At 37.1% G+C, this 15,796-nt stretch overlaps 1 protein-coding gene across 2 annotated transcripts in view; it reads left to right on the forward strand.

The window, feature by feature from the left end:
* The window catches only part of EML5 (EMAP like 5), a 179,606-nt gene that overhangs the window by 150,833 nt on the left and 12,977 nt on the right, over positions 1-15,796 (forward strand). The window contains exons 30-33 of one of the 2 annotated variants that reach the window (XM_032134723.2): positions 3,093-3,191; positions 7,528-7,548; positions 13,370-13,543; positions 14,140-14,348. In XM_032134723.2, the coding sequence (XP_031990614.1) occupies positions 3,093-3,191; positions 7,528-7,548; positions 13,370-13,543; positions 14,140-14,348 (503 nt within the window). The remainder of the gene's footprint in view (positions 1-3,092; positions 3,192-7,527; positions 7,549-13,369; positions 13,544-14,139; positions 14,349-15,796) is intronic. The other variant, XM_032134724.2, reaches the window with a different exon arrangement.

The raw sequence follows: 15,796 nt of genomic DNA on the forward strand, positions 1-15,796 counted from the left end.
TTCTACTTAATAATTTGGGCCATTTAAAACATACTGATTAGAGAGAAAAATCCTTCTTAATTGAGGTATCATATATCTGTCCTTCAGAGAGAATGAGGAAGAGTAAGACAAACAAGAAAGGAATGTATGTGTAAACTCTCATGTTTATACTTATAATTTTATTTTTACTTTTCTGATTTGTAATTAATCACCTTTCTAGTGGTGGGGTGTCTAGAGAGAGGGCAGATGGAGACTAGGCCACCTGCTTTAGTTTTTATTATATTTGGTTTCTCACCAGTTTGAGGATACATTGTTCATAGTATAGGAAGTGGGTTTGCCATAAATGCTTCATTATTTTGAGGTATGTTCCTTCAATTCCTAGTTTGTTGAAGGTTTTTAACATGAAAGGGATGTTGGATTTTATCAAAAGCATTTTCCATATCTGTTGAGATAATCATATGGTTTTTGTTTTTAATTCTGTTTATGTGGTAAATCACATTCGTTAATTTGCATATGTTGAACCAACCTTGCATGTCAGGGATGATTAAGCCTGCTTGATCATGGTGAATTAATTTTTTGATGTCCTGCTGGATTTTGTTTGCTGGTATTTTGTTGAGGCTTTTCGCATCTATGTTCGTCATAGGGATGATGATCTGTAGTTTTCTACGGGAATATTGGCCTGTAGTTTTCTTTTTTCAAATGTCTTTGGCAGGTTTTGGTATGAGGGTGATGCTGGCTTCACAGAATGAGTTAGAGAGGAGTGCCCACTCCTCTATTTTTTAGAATAGTTTCAGTAGGATTGGCACCAGCTTTTCTTTGTATGTCTGGGAGAATTCAGCTCTGAATCCATCTGGTCCAGGGCTTTTTGATAGGTTTTTTTTTACTACTGATTCAGTTTTGGAGCTCATTATTGGTCTGTTTAGGATTTCAGTTTCTTCCTGATTCAATCTTGGGAGGTTGTGTGTTTCTAGGAATTTATCCATCTCCTCTAGATTTTTCTTCTTCTTCTTCTTTTTTTAGAAGCCCACAACTAACATCACAGCCTCTAGATCTTCTAGTTTGTGTATTTAGAGGTGTTCATAATAGTCTCTGAGGGCCTTTTGTATTTTTGTGGGATTGGTTGTAATGTGATCTTTGTCATTTTTGATTGTGTTTATTGGGATCTTCTTTTTTTTTGTTAAGCTAACTACTAGTGGTCTATTGATCTTGTTTATATTTTCAAAAAATGGATTTTTTTATTTTGTTGATTCTTTGTATAGATGTTTGGGTCTCAGTTCTGCTCTGATTTTGTTATTTATTTTCTTCTGCTAGCTTTGGGGTTACTTTGTTCTTGTATTTCTGTTTCCTCCAGGTGTGATGTTAGATTGTTAATTTGAGATCTTTCTAACGTTTTGAGATAGGCATTTAGCACTGTAAGCTTTTCTCTTAACACTTAACATGCTTTTGCTAAATGCCAAAGATTTTAGTATGTTGTGTCTCTGTTTTAATCTACTTTGAAGATTTTTTTTTTAATTTTTGCCTTAATTTCATTGCTTACCCAAAAGTCATTCAGGAGCAAGTTGTTTAATTTTTATGTAATTGTGTGGTTTTGGGAAATCTTCTTGGTATTGATTTCTATTTTCCACTGTGGGTAGAGAGTATGGCAGACATGATTTCAATTTTCTTGAATTTATTGAGACTTGTTTTATGGCTGAACATGTGGTCAATCTTGGAGTATGTTTCATGTGCAGATGAGAAGAATGTATATTCTATGGTTGATGGGCAGAGTGTTCTATTATGTCCAATTGGTCAAGTATTGAATTCAAGTCCAGAATTTCTTTGTTAGTTTTCTACCTTGATGATCTAACACTATCAGTGGGTTGCTGAAGTGCCCCATTTGCTTGATTTTTGTTTTGCTTTTTGGGGGGCCTAGTATTATTCATGGTTCTCTATCCTCTGGATCCAACCTTCTGCTCTGAACTCATTTTCCTCCTCTTCATTTTACTTCCACAAGTCTATCTTTATTCCCTTCTGCACGGACTACTGTCATAGTCTTACAAGGTCTCTTCACTGTCACTACTACCAGATGAATCACATTATACTTATTTGATCAAAAAACTTCAATTCCTGCTGGGCACGGTGGCTCATGCCCGTAATCCCAGCATTTTGGGAGGCTAAGATGGGTGGATCACTTGAGGCCAGGAGTTTGAGACTAGCCTGGTCAACACAGCAAAGCCCCATATCTACTAAAAATACAAAAAATATATAGCTGGGCATGATGGCACACACCTGTAATCCCAGCTACTTGGGAGGCTGAGGCATGAGAATTGCTTGAACCAGGTAAGTGAAGGTTGCAATGAGCCAAGATCATGCCATTGCACTCCACCCTGGGCAACAGAGTGAGACTGTCTCAAACAAAACAAAACAAAACAAAACAAAAACAGATTTCAGTTCCTCCCCCACTGACTTAAGAACAAATATAAAATGTGACTCAATATGGCCCAAATTATTAAATGGAAAATTACTACTGGTTTCTGTGTGATTCTGGCAAATCCTTTTCTTTAAGAAACCAAAACAGAAGGATCATGGGCTGACACTCAAAATCCTCCCTAACTCCAGTCCCAAGCTGCCTTTCCAACCTTGTTACTCATCTTTCTTCTTCATGACCCTACACTTCAGCCAAATGAGCCTGTTATATGGATACACAACACTTTCCTGCCTTTAGGCCTCTGCTTAAAGTGTTCCTCTGCCTAAAGTGTTCCTCTGCCTAGAAGGCCCTTCCCCACTGACTTTTACATTAGTAAAATCTCTCTGGGTCAGTCCAGGAGTACCATATTCCCATGATGAGATTAATCTTTTCTGCTCTGAATTCCCATAGCATTTTGATCCCAACTCTCTTGTGGCACTTGGAGTCTTCAGCCTTGTACTGTATTGTTTATCCCTTTTACGGCTCTATCCCATTACATAATTCTGAATCATTTTTCTATCCTTCTGATGCTGTATACATAGTAAGTGCTCAAAAATATGTTTTGAATAAGCAAATAAGTTAAAGAGTAGTTTATTGTTCTGGGTAAGTGCTTTTGGCTGTTACATCTTAAAATTTTCAAACTTAATTCCCAAATTCTTTTTTGTAGGTTCTCAGAGTTTTTATCAGGAACATAATGATGATATTCTGTGCCTCACAGTAAACCAGCACCCCAAATTTATCAACATAGTGGCAACTGGCCAAGTAGGTATGTTTGTGTATTTTAAAAAGAAACAATTTAAAGCATTTGCTTTGTTCAAATAAATTCAATATACAAGGAAAAAATCAAAATATAATTTTATTGATTTATTGATTGTTTATTGATTGTTCAAAATCTATGTATACATAAAGCCCTACCCAATTATACCATATTATTTGCTTCCAGGTACCTTTCTCTCACTCACTCTGGTTATCTGAGTTGGTCTTGACAATCCAAAATTTAAAGTAAACTATTGTATGGTAGTTGAAATAGTTGGATTTAGTCCTTTAGCAGGAATTTCTGGTCAGCAAAAAGGTTTAATTCAATAGCATATAAAGCAGAAAAGAGGAGTTTGAAGAGGAAGTAGTAAACAAAGGGAAGCTAAGAAATAACTAGACTGGGTGGAGTAGAACCCTGCTTCCATGGGGGTTTAGGCTGGAAAGAAGAGAGGACCCAAGTCCGTTTGTTGTTGGTAAATCCCTTCTGCCTTTTTCTTTTCTTTGTCATTGACCTAATTCACCAACTGTTTTCAGCTGTTTTGAAATACACCTGTGTTCTTTTACCCCTGTGAAAAACTTAAACAAAGGCCACAACTCTACAATCAAACTGATGAGAGGATAGCAGGTCTGTTTAGGACATATCTGCCAACCTGTGATTACTAAATATGTATATGGCAGAAGTTTCATAAACTTCAATACGTTTGTAAAATTTATTGAAATCATTGAGTTTGTTGGAATTTATTGGGCCTTGATGGCTAAGCTAGCTTTCCAGGTCCCTTTTCTTCTTGACTAAGATAATTTATACTTTTAATATCTTCATTTTTCATGCGAGTACTAAGTTGATAGTCAGGAATTTGTTGTCTGGGTTGCCTGGTTCTGAAGCTATGCCACATAGACCCTTGTATTTTTCCTTTTTGTACAGTTTTCTACTTTTAAAAGTAAATGGGACATTACCCATTATACAGAAAATATTATAATCTTTGCATATAAATACATAGGTCTAGCTTCTGTTTGTGCTAAGATTTTGGAAAGTGAAGTCTTATTTTCACTGTGCACAAGGAACAAGGCCCATCTCCTTGAGGAATGAAGAAACTATGTTACGGAAGTACCTAGCTCAATGCCTCTTGGTACATAGTTACTGTTTAGTTAATTTTTATTGAGTAAATTCACTTACTCAACAAATTTACTGAACACCTGCCATGTACAAGGTATTGTTTTAGGTGCTGGGGATACGGGCTACTTACAAAAAGGTAAAATCCCTGTATTAATGGGATTTACGTTCTGCAAATAGGATTCTAGAAAGTATGGTTCTTTCATTTCCCACCTTGGCTTCTCCTTTTCTTTCCTTTGCTCTCCCTCTGTTAGGCAACTTATTTATCATTTTAGTGCTGTGGTTTTCTTTCTTAGTTAAGAAATGTCATGGTCACAAATTAATCCTTTAGGAATTTGGCCCTTTTCTCCCCTTTATTTTGAAAGACAACACTATAGAAAATATGAAATAGCTAATTATATCCCTCCTCTTTCTTTCCAAGTCAAACTCTGGGGAGTACAGAGGTAAATTTTAGATTATATATGTAGCTCCATTTCTTAAACCATTTGTACCCTTCTGGAAAATAGATAACAAAAATTACTGGTGACTAATTAAGATAGACTCAAGGGAAGACTAAAGAATAAGAAAGGATTTTATTTTTCTCTTCACACATAAAGAGAATTGTTTTGTTACTTTGCTATCAGGCTTGTTTAATACCCACAAAGCACAAAACAGCATTTACAATGTTTGTTGTTCCTTCTGTTAAAAATCATATAGATCATAGAGGAATTGAAATGTTTGATTTTGTACTATTTTAGCCAGTTACATTCAAACTTTTTTCCTGGCTAGAATCTTGGAATTTTAGGGCCAAGTATATCATTTTATCCTCTCTGTTACAGTGTGTTTGAACCCTGCTGCCACTTAATACCTAATGAAGTAAACGTTTCCCTGGGAAGCTTAGTTATAAAGTGGTTCTTCATATACAACAGAAATCTGTCTGTGATTGCTACTCTTTGGCCCTCATTCTTGGTGTATCTAGAACATCTAATTACATTACCATGGCATTATCTTCCAGTTTTGGAGACAGCTAGCATATTCTCCCTGAGTCTTATCTAGTTCTTATCTTTTATTTGTTTGTTTTTTGTGACAGAGTCTCGTTCTGTTGCCCAGGCTGGAGTGCAGTGGCACAATCTCGGCTCACTGCAGCTTCCACCTCCCGGGTTCACGCCATTCTCCTGTCTCAGCCTCCTGAGTAGCTGGGACTATAGGTGCGTGCCACCACGCCCGGCTAATTTTTGTGTTTTTAGTAGAGACAGGGTTTCACCATGTTGTCCAGGATGGTGTTGATCTCTTGACCTTGTTATCCACCCGCCTTGGCTTCCCAAAGTGCTGGGATTACAGGCATGAGCCACCGTGCCCAGCCTAGTTCTGCTCTTTTAAAAGGTCTCCTTTGGGCACCCTCCAACTACATTCCATGGAACAAGGTGTACATGAGAGCAAGGGGATTGCTTTCCATGGGGGAGGCTACTTCTCCACTGGATCATGCTTTGGATATATGAAATCCCAGAATTCTCTACCAGATGGTCCTGAACCTACTAATGGCCCTGCATGAGCCTTTTCTCTGCGTCTGTCCTCCCAGTGACAGACTGTACAACCAATGTGTATACTCTTGAGGGGTGGCCAAGCTGTTCTTTGTGTAGGGGTGGATGGAGTTTTAATGCGGTAGCTGGGATAACCACATGTCTTAAGAAATTTGAGCTGCATGACAGATATCACAGAGTTTGTAGCTTAAACAACAGAAATGTTATTTTTCACAGCTCTGGAGGTTGGAAGTCCAAAATCAGGGTGCCAGCATGGTCAGGTTGTGGTGAGGGCCTTCTCTGTATTTGCAGATGGCTGTCTTCTCATTATATCCTCACATGGTGGAAAAAGATTATCTTTCTCCTGTCTCTTCTTATAAGAACACTAATCTCATTGTGAGGGCTCCATCCTCATAACCTTCCACCTCCTAATACCATCACGCTGGTGATTAGAGTTTCAGTATATGAATTTTGGGGGAAGACAGACATCCAGTTCATAGCACCACACATGAGCTTCCATGACACTTTGTGGTGTGGGATGGAAGAGAATGAGACAGGTTGTCTCATGCTGCCCAAACTCTAAGAAGTTCTAAATCGGTATCTGCCTTCCAGATCATTATAGGAGCATACTCATCAAGGTAAGAGGCTAGAATATATTTTACTTGATAAGTTTTATCTTGATGGATAGCTTTAAAATATTTAGGCCGATGACATTCAGGCCTTCATTTGTACTTCTGTCCCAGACCCTGTTAATATTCAGAGACAAACCTGGTCTCTCCAAACCAAACACTCCCAGTCTTTCACGCAGGCTTCAGGTGGCAGAGTTCCAAGCCCTCTCACCATTTGGTTGTTAATAGAGCATATTCATAACTAAAAATGATATTTCCTGTGTGGTCTGCTCAGCAGAGTTAAGTACTTTATTCTGTTTTTCCTCATGTTCCAGGTCAAGGCACTATGGTCCTATGTTATCAATATGTTTTTTAAATCATTATTTCATATGGATATAAAGCTTTACCAAAGCAAAAAACAATCACGTGTCTTCAATGATTTCCTATATTTTTATTTTCTTTCTTGTTCTAAAGACTGCTACTTTGAAAAGTTTGGTTGTTAAGTATTTCTACCACAAATATAATGAGCATGAGCTTTCACATTTTCTTTCTTGGCAAACTTGTACTCATATGGAAAATCTTTAGTTGAAAGAAAGAACTGTTTTCCTTTCTTGAGTTATACAGTAACCTTTGCCGTCATGTCTCTCAGCTCAGAAGGTTTAGATCTAATTCTTCCCTGGAGACAGAGATGCATTAAAAGATGCATATGGAAAATCTTTAGTTGAAAGAAAGAACTTTTTTCCCTTCTTGAGTTATATAGTAACCTTTGCTGTCATTAAAACTCCAGAGAGTCTATTATTAGCAGTATGTTTTTATAAACCAAAATGAGGGTAATATCATTTTAAATCATATCAGCATCATTTTAAAAGTTATTATAATTAAAAGTTTATGTAACTCATTAAATGCAAAGAAAACAAAATTTTTATCCAAAGGAAGATTGAAAGATCATACATAGCATGTTAATAAGTATGTATAATTGAAATGAGTGCCTTCTCTTACGGTTTACTCAATCAAATGTAATAAAACCAATTTTGTATATAATAGTTTAAATTATAATTAATATGATATTTGGGTTTTTACAGATTTTACAGATTTATATTATTTATAGATAATTATTTTCCATTATAGGTGATTCAGCAGACATGTCAGGTAAGGAAAACTAAACATTTTCTGCTTTATTTATATTGTTTGGTAATGATAGTGTATATTAAACTTAAGTTCAAGTGTATTAGTCCATTCTTGCATTACTATAAAGAACTACCTGAAACTGGGTAATTTACAAAGAAAATATGTTTAATTGGCTCACAGCTCCACAGGCTGTACAGGAAATGTGGCTGGGGAGGCCTCAGGAAATTTACAATCATGGTAGAAGGCAAAGGGCTTGAGCAGGTGTGTCCTGTATGGTGGAAGCAGGAGGAAGAGAGAGAAAGGGGAGGTAATACACATTTAAACAAGCAGATCTCATGAGAACTCACTATCACTAGAACAGCAAGGGGGAAATCTGCCACCCTGATCCAATCACCTCCCACCAGGCCCCTCCTCCAACACTGGGGGTTACAATTCAACGTGCGATTTGGGCAGGGACATACATCCAAACCATATCATCAAGTATCTTGTTACTCTATAAAAAACTCACAGATTTTTTTAAATTAAGAATACATTATTTTAATGTCATGATTCTGAACTCAATCTGTGGTAATAGTAATGGTTTTTTCGGACAAGCATGGTAGCTCACATCTGTAATCCCAGTGCTTTGGAAGGCCAAGGTCTGAGGATCACTTGAACCCAGGAGTTCAAGACCAGCCTAGGCAACATAGTGAGACCCTGTTCTCAGCACTGTTTTAAGCACTTTAATAAAAGTGTAAGCATTTTAAATAAAAGTTTTATTTGACACGACCATGCTTATCAAGTTACATATGTTCTGTGGCAGCTTTTGTGCTACATTGGCAGAGGTGTGTCGTAGCTACAGAGGCTATAGATGACATCTGTTTGCACTGCTTTTTGGTACCCTGCAAGTTCCAGTAACACAATTATAATTCACAGATTTTGAGCACTATCTGTTATCTCTTGTTATTTTATTTTGGTTTTTAACCAGTAAATCTCCATCATGTCAAGACAAGGGTACAAAAAACAAAAATTGCTTTTGAATATCACACTTTTAAGGCACAGTGAAGCATGGATTGTATTGTAATCATATGAGATGACAGGCGGGGTATGGTGGCTCACACCTGTAATCCCAGCACTCTGGAAGACCGAGACAGGAGGACCGCTTGAGGCCAGGAGTTCAAGTCCAGCCTGGGCAACAGCAAGACCCTGTCTCTACCAAAAAAAAAAAAAAAAAATAGAAAAACTAAAAAACCTTGATGATTTGAGATGAGATGGCAATAAATGTATTAAAAACAATAAATGAGATGATGGCAATAAAACAAAGTATTTGTTTTTTCAGAGGTGGTAACATTCAGCTATGCCAGGAGTAGATAGCTGAGGCATGATCTGGGGGCTGCAGGCTCAGACCAGTTTCAGGGGTCCCAAGACTTCCCACACATTCAGCAGTTCACTAGGAGAAATCACAGGACTCACAGGTACTTAAGGCTTTAGTTTATTACATTGAACAGAAAAGGGAAAAGACATATGAGGTGGAATCTGGAGCATCTAGTTACAGGGTTTCTATGTCTCTCCAACACCCTCGTGCCAGGGGTTACACAGAACCTGCTTCTTCCTCCAGCAATCAAATCCAGCAGCACACATGAAGTGTTTCTGCCTAGGCAAGCCTACTGAAGTCTCAGAGTCCAGAGTTTTTATTGGGGGCTAGTCACATAGGGATAAAGACCAGCCTCAACTACCAAAATACCAAACGCCCTGAAGAAAGCAAGTGTTCAGTGCCCCAGGTGGACAAAAGAGCTTTGTCAACATGGAGAACACTTCAGAAGTTCTTACACACTGGCCAAGAGCTAGCCCAGCAAGCAGGCCCTTCTGATGACAGTAACCTTGGGCCTTTGCACTGCTTTTTGGTACCCTGCAAGTACCTTGCTTATATTAAATCTTTCCTGCATCAACCCTGAGGCTGGATCAAGAAACTGGAAGGTCAGTGTGACTGGAGGAAGGCCTCTGAGATGAATGTAGAGAGGGATAGTGGTCATCTCATGCAGGATGCTGTAGCTCAGGGAGAAGAGTTTGGATTCATGCTAAGTGCAGAGGCTGTCACTGGAGAATTTTAGACAAGGGAGTGATATGACCGAATTTATACTTTGAGAAAACCGCTCTCACTATATTATTGAGAATGTAGAGGGGGAAGAGAGAAAATTGGAAAATTAGGGGGCCGTTATAGTAGTCCAAGCAAAAAAACAGTTAAGCAGGGTGGCAGGAGAGAATGTGGAGAGAACGAGACAAATATGGGGTGTATTCTGGAGTAAAGCCAGTTATCCTTTCTGATTAATTGGATATGGGGGTATGACAAAGTGAGGAATCAAGGCCAGTTGTTAACTTTTTGCTTGAACAGTGAGCTAAATGGGATGGGGAATATTTTGAGAGAAATCAGTTTGGCAGGAAGAAATTATCCACAGATATAAGGAGCAAGTTGGATTCCTAGGTATTTTATTCTCTTTGAAGCAATTGTGAATGGGAGTTCACTCATGATTTGGCTCTCTGTTTGTGATTGGTGTACAAGAATGCTTGTGATTTTTGTACATTGATTTTGTATCCTGAGACTTTGCTGAAGTTGCTAATCAGCTTAAGGAGATTTTGGGCTGAGACAGTGGGGTTTTCTAGATATACAATCATGTCATCTGCAAACAGGGACAATTTGACTTCCTCTTTTCCTAATTGAATACCCTTTGTTTCCTTCTCCTGCCTGATTGCCCTGGCCAGAACTTCCAGCACTATGTTGAATAGGAGTGGTGAGAGAGGGCATCCCTGTCTTGTGCCAGTTTTCAAAGGGAATGCTTCCAGTTTTTGCCCATTCAGTATGATATTGGCTGTGGGTTTGTCATAGATAGCTCTTATTATTTTGAGATACGTCCCATCAATACCTAATTTATTGAGAGTTTTTAGCATGAAGGGTTGTTGAATTTTGTCAAAGGCCTTTTCTGCATCTATTGAGATAATCATGTGGTTTTTGTCTTTGGTTCTGTTTATATGCTGGATTACATTAATTGATTTGCGTATGTTGAACCAGCCTTGCATCCCAGGGATGAAACCCACTTGATCATGGTGGATAAGCTTTTTGATATGCTGCTGGATTCGATTTGCCAATATTTTATTGAGGATTTTGGCATCAATGTTCATCAAGGATATTGGTCTGAAATTCTCTTTTTTGGTTATGTCTCTGCCAGGCTTTGGTATCAGGATGATGCTGGCCTCATAAAATGTGTTAGGGAGGATTCCCTCTTTTTGTATCGATTGGAATAGTTTCAGAAGGAATGGTACCAGTTCCTCCTTGTACCTCTGGTAGAATTCGGCTGTGAATCCATCAGGTCCTGGACTCTTTTTGGTTGGTAAGCTATTGATTATTGCCACAATTTCAGAGCCTGTTACTGGTCTATTCAGAGATTCAACTTCTTCCTGGTTTAGTCTTGGGAGGGTGTATTTGTCGAGGAATTTATCCATTTCTTCTAGATTTTCTAGTTTATTTGCGTAGAGGTGTTTGTAGTATTCTCTGATGGTAGATTGTATTTCTGTGGGATCGGTGGTGATAACCCCTTTTTCATTTTTTATTGCATCTATTTGATTCTTCTCTCTTTTCTTCTTTGTTAGTCTTGCTAGCGGTCTATCAATTTTGTTGATCTTTTCAAAAAACCAGCTCCTGGATTCATTAATTTTTTGAGAGTTTTTTTGTGTCTCTATTTCTTTCAGTTCTGCTCGGATTTTAGTTATTTCTAGCCTTCTGCTAGCTTTTGAATGTGTTTGCTCTTGCTTTTCTAGTTCTTTTAATTGTGATGTTAGGGTATCAATTTTGGATCTTTCCTGCTTTCTCTTGTGGGCATTTAGTGCTATAAATTTCCCTCTACACACTGCTTTGAATGTGTCCTAGAGATTCTGGTATGTTGTGTCTTTGTTCTCGTTGGTTTCAAAGAACATCTTTATTTCTGCCTTCATTTCATTATGTACCCAGTAGTCATTCAGGAGCAGGTTGTTCAGTTTCCATGTAGTTGAGCGGTTTTGAGTGAGTTTCTTAATCCTGAGTTCTAGTTTGATTGCACTGTGGTCTGAGAGACAGTTTGTTATAATTTCTGTTGTTTTACATTTGCTGAGGAGAGCTTTACTTCCAACTATGTGGTCTTTAGTAACTTCGAGAGGTCCTAAAAATTTGCAGTAATTTTAGTTTTAAATACTGTTACTGATGTAAGTTTAGAACAGTCTTAAGTGTGTGGCAATTCCATTACCTTACGTACCTATACGTTTTAAAACATAAATTCTGGTTTCACCTTCTTGCCATCTCCTTTAATTTTTTACAAAAATATGAGAAGCTCAGTCATTGAATTTAAGATTACTTGCTATTTAAATTTAGATAAATAAAACTTTTAAACTTGTGGCATATTAAATTTGGAGGCAAAAATTAGTGATATTTCTTGAAAATCTATTGTCTACCTCATCACGATTTGGCAAATATAACATGTGAATTGCCTAGAGGTGCATTTTGTAAACATATAAAAATATTTATATAATACTTATCACTGGCAAAATGTATAGAGTGATCTGGTATATATTTACATTTTAAATTTAAGCCACCTAACATTCTTTATTGAGGTTAAGTTTACCTGTGCCTTGGGGTACTTTGACTTTTAATGAATGAATGATATTTTAATTTTAGTTCAATACTTAGATTATTATCATAAATTTTACAAACATAAATAACCTATTATATGATAAACTTTTATGTATATTTCCATGTAGTTTTGATATTTTACAGTTGCATAAATCTTTGAACAATTTCTATTTAATGATACTGTAAGTCTCTGGTTTAATATATTTTAACTGCTTGGAAGAACTGCCAGATTTAATTTATCATTGTGTACTACAAATGGCAGATGGTATAAAATATAATCTAAACTTATCAGAATATTTTCTTCAGACCGACATTTATTTCTGCATTGAATGATTTAAGGCAGCTTGTCTTAATGTTTCTCTATTTTTAAAACATTTATAACATTTATAATTTGAAGCAAATGCACTTTAGTATTTTTATTGCTTTATTAAAAGTACTTATGTTCTGAGATTGAATTAACTGCTGAATTGACCTATCCATTTTTATAGGGTGTAGTTCATAAAAAAGAAAATATAAAACTATAATTTTTTTAATTTAGAAAATATGGAGAACTGGAATAATTTTTTAAGCAGCAGAAACAAGCTACACAAGATTAATAATAACCACAATTTAAAGATTAGCAGTTTTATCTTTCTCATGAAATCCTGTTTTTTAAGTAAATGTCTTATAAAGTGATACGAACTTAGCTTTTACCAGATGTCTATCTGTATGGTTGAAAATGTCTTTTGAGATCTATTCAGGTGGTTTCCTATCTACTGCCTTTCTCAATTTGTGTCTGCTTTTCACTTCTCTTTCAGGTAACATCAGTACTGAATGTATACTTGATGTTTAATATTTATTGTGTAATATTTGTATAGTTCTCCATATAATTGTATAAAGATTAAAAGTATACATAAAACATGCATTTGTTTTGAATTGCTTAAAGTTGAGATTGCCTGATTTGCTTGTCTAAATGCTGTTTTTCCAAAAGTGCAATTTGGAATATAGCCTGAAGGTGTTCTATATTTTTTCCTTTTTTTTCCTCCCCACCCCCAAAACTCCTTTTCCTTTTTTAAATTTAGTCTTAGTTTTGAGCTGTTCTTTGTTAAGTACAGTTTTTGTTTGGTACATATTTGTCCATGTTTCAGAGATGAATATGCATCAGCTTTAGAAACAGAAATATTTATAACAGGTAGATTACAACTTTTTGATACTATCTTTATTTAGCTACAGCTCCTTCTATTCACATCTGGGATGCAATGAACAAGCAGACTTTATCTATCCTAAGATGCTACCATTCAAAGGGAGTATGTTCAGTCAGCTTCAGTGCTACTGGCAAACTACTGCTGTCTGTGGGACTAGACCCAGAACATACTATTACCATTTGGAGATGGCAGGAAGGTAGGATTCTTTTGTGTGTTTGATTTTTAAAAAAACAAGAATACAAGGGTAGTAGGAATTCTGTATTTAATATTTGTCTTAAAGTTGGTGGTTGAAATAATTATTCAGTGTAGGCCTACACAATATACTGTACACAGTGGTACTGTAGGTATATTTTACTTTAAAAGCCCAGTGGAACTGTAACTTCACAAAACAGATAAATTAATGAAACCATTATTAATATTATAAATGATTCACTGCTATTTTCTTCCAGCAAGAAACTATGTATTCATTATTAATGATTTGATTGGTTTTGGAGATTCTTATGAAAATTATGTATATTTCTAATGATAATGGCAGATCAGCAAGATAATATTACCTACCACACTTTAGACAAAACATTTAAGTTATATAAAGAAAGGTTAATGGAGCGAAGATAAGTGAAAAGGACTCGATACACAAATAATTGTAAATCATGTATTGCTAGGTAGAGCAGGAGCCATTGGCCTCTCTTCTAAGCCTTTGTTTTTTGAACTATGTATTTTACATATTTGTTTGATGCTGTTGATTAGCTTGGTTCTTGTAATAACCTAGATAATTTTGTTGTATCTTTTCAGGTGCCAAAATTGCCAGCAGAGCTGGTCACAATCAACGTATTTTTGTGGCAGAATTCCGACCAGATTCAGATACCCAGTTTGTCTCAGTGGGAGTAAAACATGTGAAGTTCTGGACCCTGGCAGGAAGGGCTCTTCTTAGCAAAAAAGGGCTACTGAGCACACTGGAAGATGCCCGGATGCAGACCATGCTCGCTATTGCATTTGGTGCAGTATGTCTCTTAAAATGCACATAGTGTGACTTTAACTACTTTACGTTCTCTTGCCTTAGATCATCAGCCACATGAATGTTGTTGAGATGATACTGTGATCTGCTAATCATTACATGCCCTGGTCAAGCATATATTTCATCTTTCAAAAATCTAGTTCTTTCAGAAATTAGGGAGTGAAAAGAATGTTAATGAGAGGGGAAAAAGGATTTTTTTTTTTTTTGACACAATATCTCACTCTGTCGCCGGGGCTGGGGTGCAGTGGTGCGATTATAGCTCACTGTAGCCTCCATCTCCCAGGATCAAGAGATCCTCAGCCTTCTTAGTAGCTGGGACTACAGGCAGGAACCACCATGCTAGGCTAATTTTTTTTTTTTCATTTTTAGTAGAGACAGCATTTCGCTATGTTGCCTAGGTGGTCTCAAGCTCCTAAGCTATGTGATCCTCCCACCTTGACCTCCCAAAGTGCTGGGTTTACAGGCATGAGCCACCATAATAAGGATTATGATGAACATTTGATTCCTTGGACTACTGTTATACTCAAAAGCCTTCCTTAATCTTCTAATTGTCACCCTAAATATGCTAAAATTTCTTCTTCCTAGTAGTTCTTCATAGTCCTAAAAATTTGTCAGAGAGAAAGGTAAATCAAGAAACATGATTTTCAAGTGACTTAAGGTGGTACTAGGGTTTAGGATTTCCTTTGCTTTTTATCATTTAACACACTGCTTATCATACAGCTGGAAGTGCTCTGGGCCAGTGTCTCTACTTCAAGGGAAGAAGGAAGTAGTGAGACAGAAGGAAATAGCAGAATTCCTGGCCCTGACAGAAGGGTGTTCAGGAGCCCTGCTCTCCTCTCACTTTATTCCATCTCATCTGGACCTGTGGCTTCCAATCCACATCTCTTTCCTTTAATATCCTGCATTGGCTAGGCTGTATAAATCCTTTGGTGCATCAAAAAACTAAGTGGATTTTTTGTTTATGTGAGTATGCAATACTTACAGGAAAAGTTATAATTTTAGAATATTTAAGTATACTTATGTTTTTGAGAAAAAGAACATTGAAATGTTTGTGCCATGTCAAATTTCAGTTGAACATTTTGGGTATTCTTAATATAAGACCAGGCCAGGCGCTGTGGCTCAGGCCGGGCACAGTGCCTCACGCCTGTATTCCCAGCACTTAGGGAGGCCAAGGCGGGAAGATCACCTGAGGTCAGGAGTTCAAGACCAGCCTGGCCAACAGGGTGAAACTCTGTCTCTACTAAAAATACAAAAATTAGCCGGGTGTGGTGGCGGGTGCTTGTAATCCCAGCTACTTGGGAGGCTGAGACAGGAGAATTGCTTGAACCTGGGAGGCAGAGGTTGTGGTGAGCTGAGATCGCACCATTGCACTCCAGCCTGGGCAACAAAGAGCGAAACTCCATCTCAAAAAAATAAAAAATAAACCCTAGAATT

The sequence above is a fragment of the Hylobates moloch genome, unplaced genomic scaffold (genome assembly GCF_009828535.3).
Source record: "Hylobates moloch isolate HMO894 unplaced genomic scaffold, HMol_V3 SCAFFOLD_16, whole genome shotgun sequence".
Taxonomy (NCBI): domain Eukaryota; kingdom Metazoa; phylum Chordata; class Mammalia; order Primates; family Hylobatidae; genus Hylobates; species Hylobates moloch.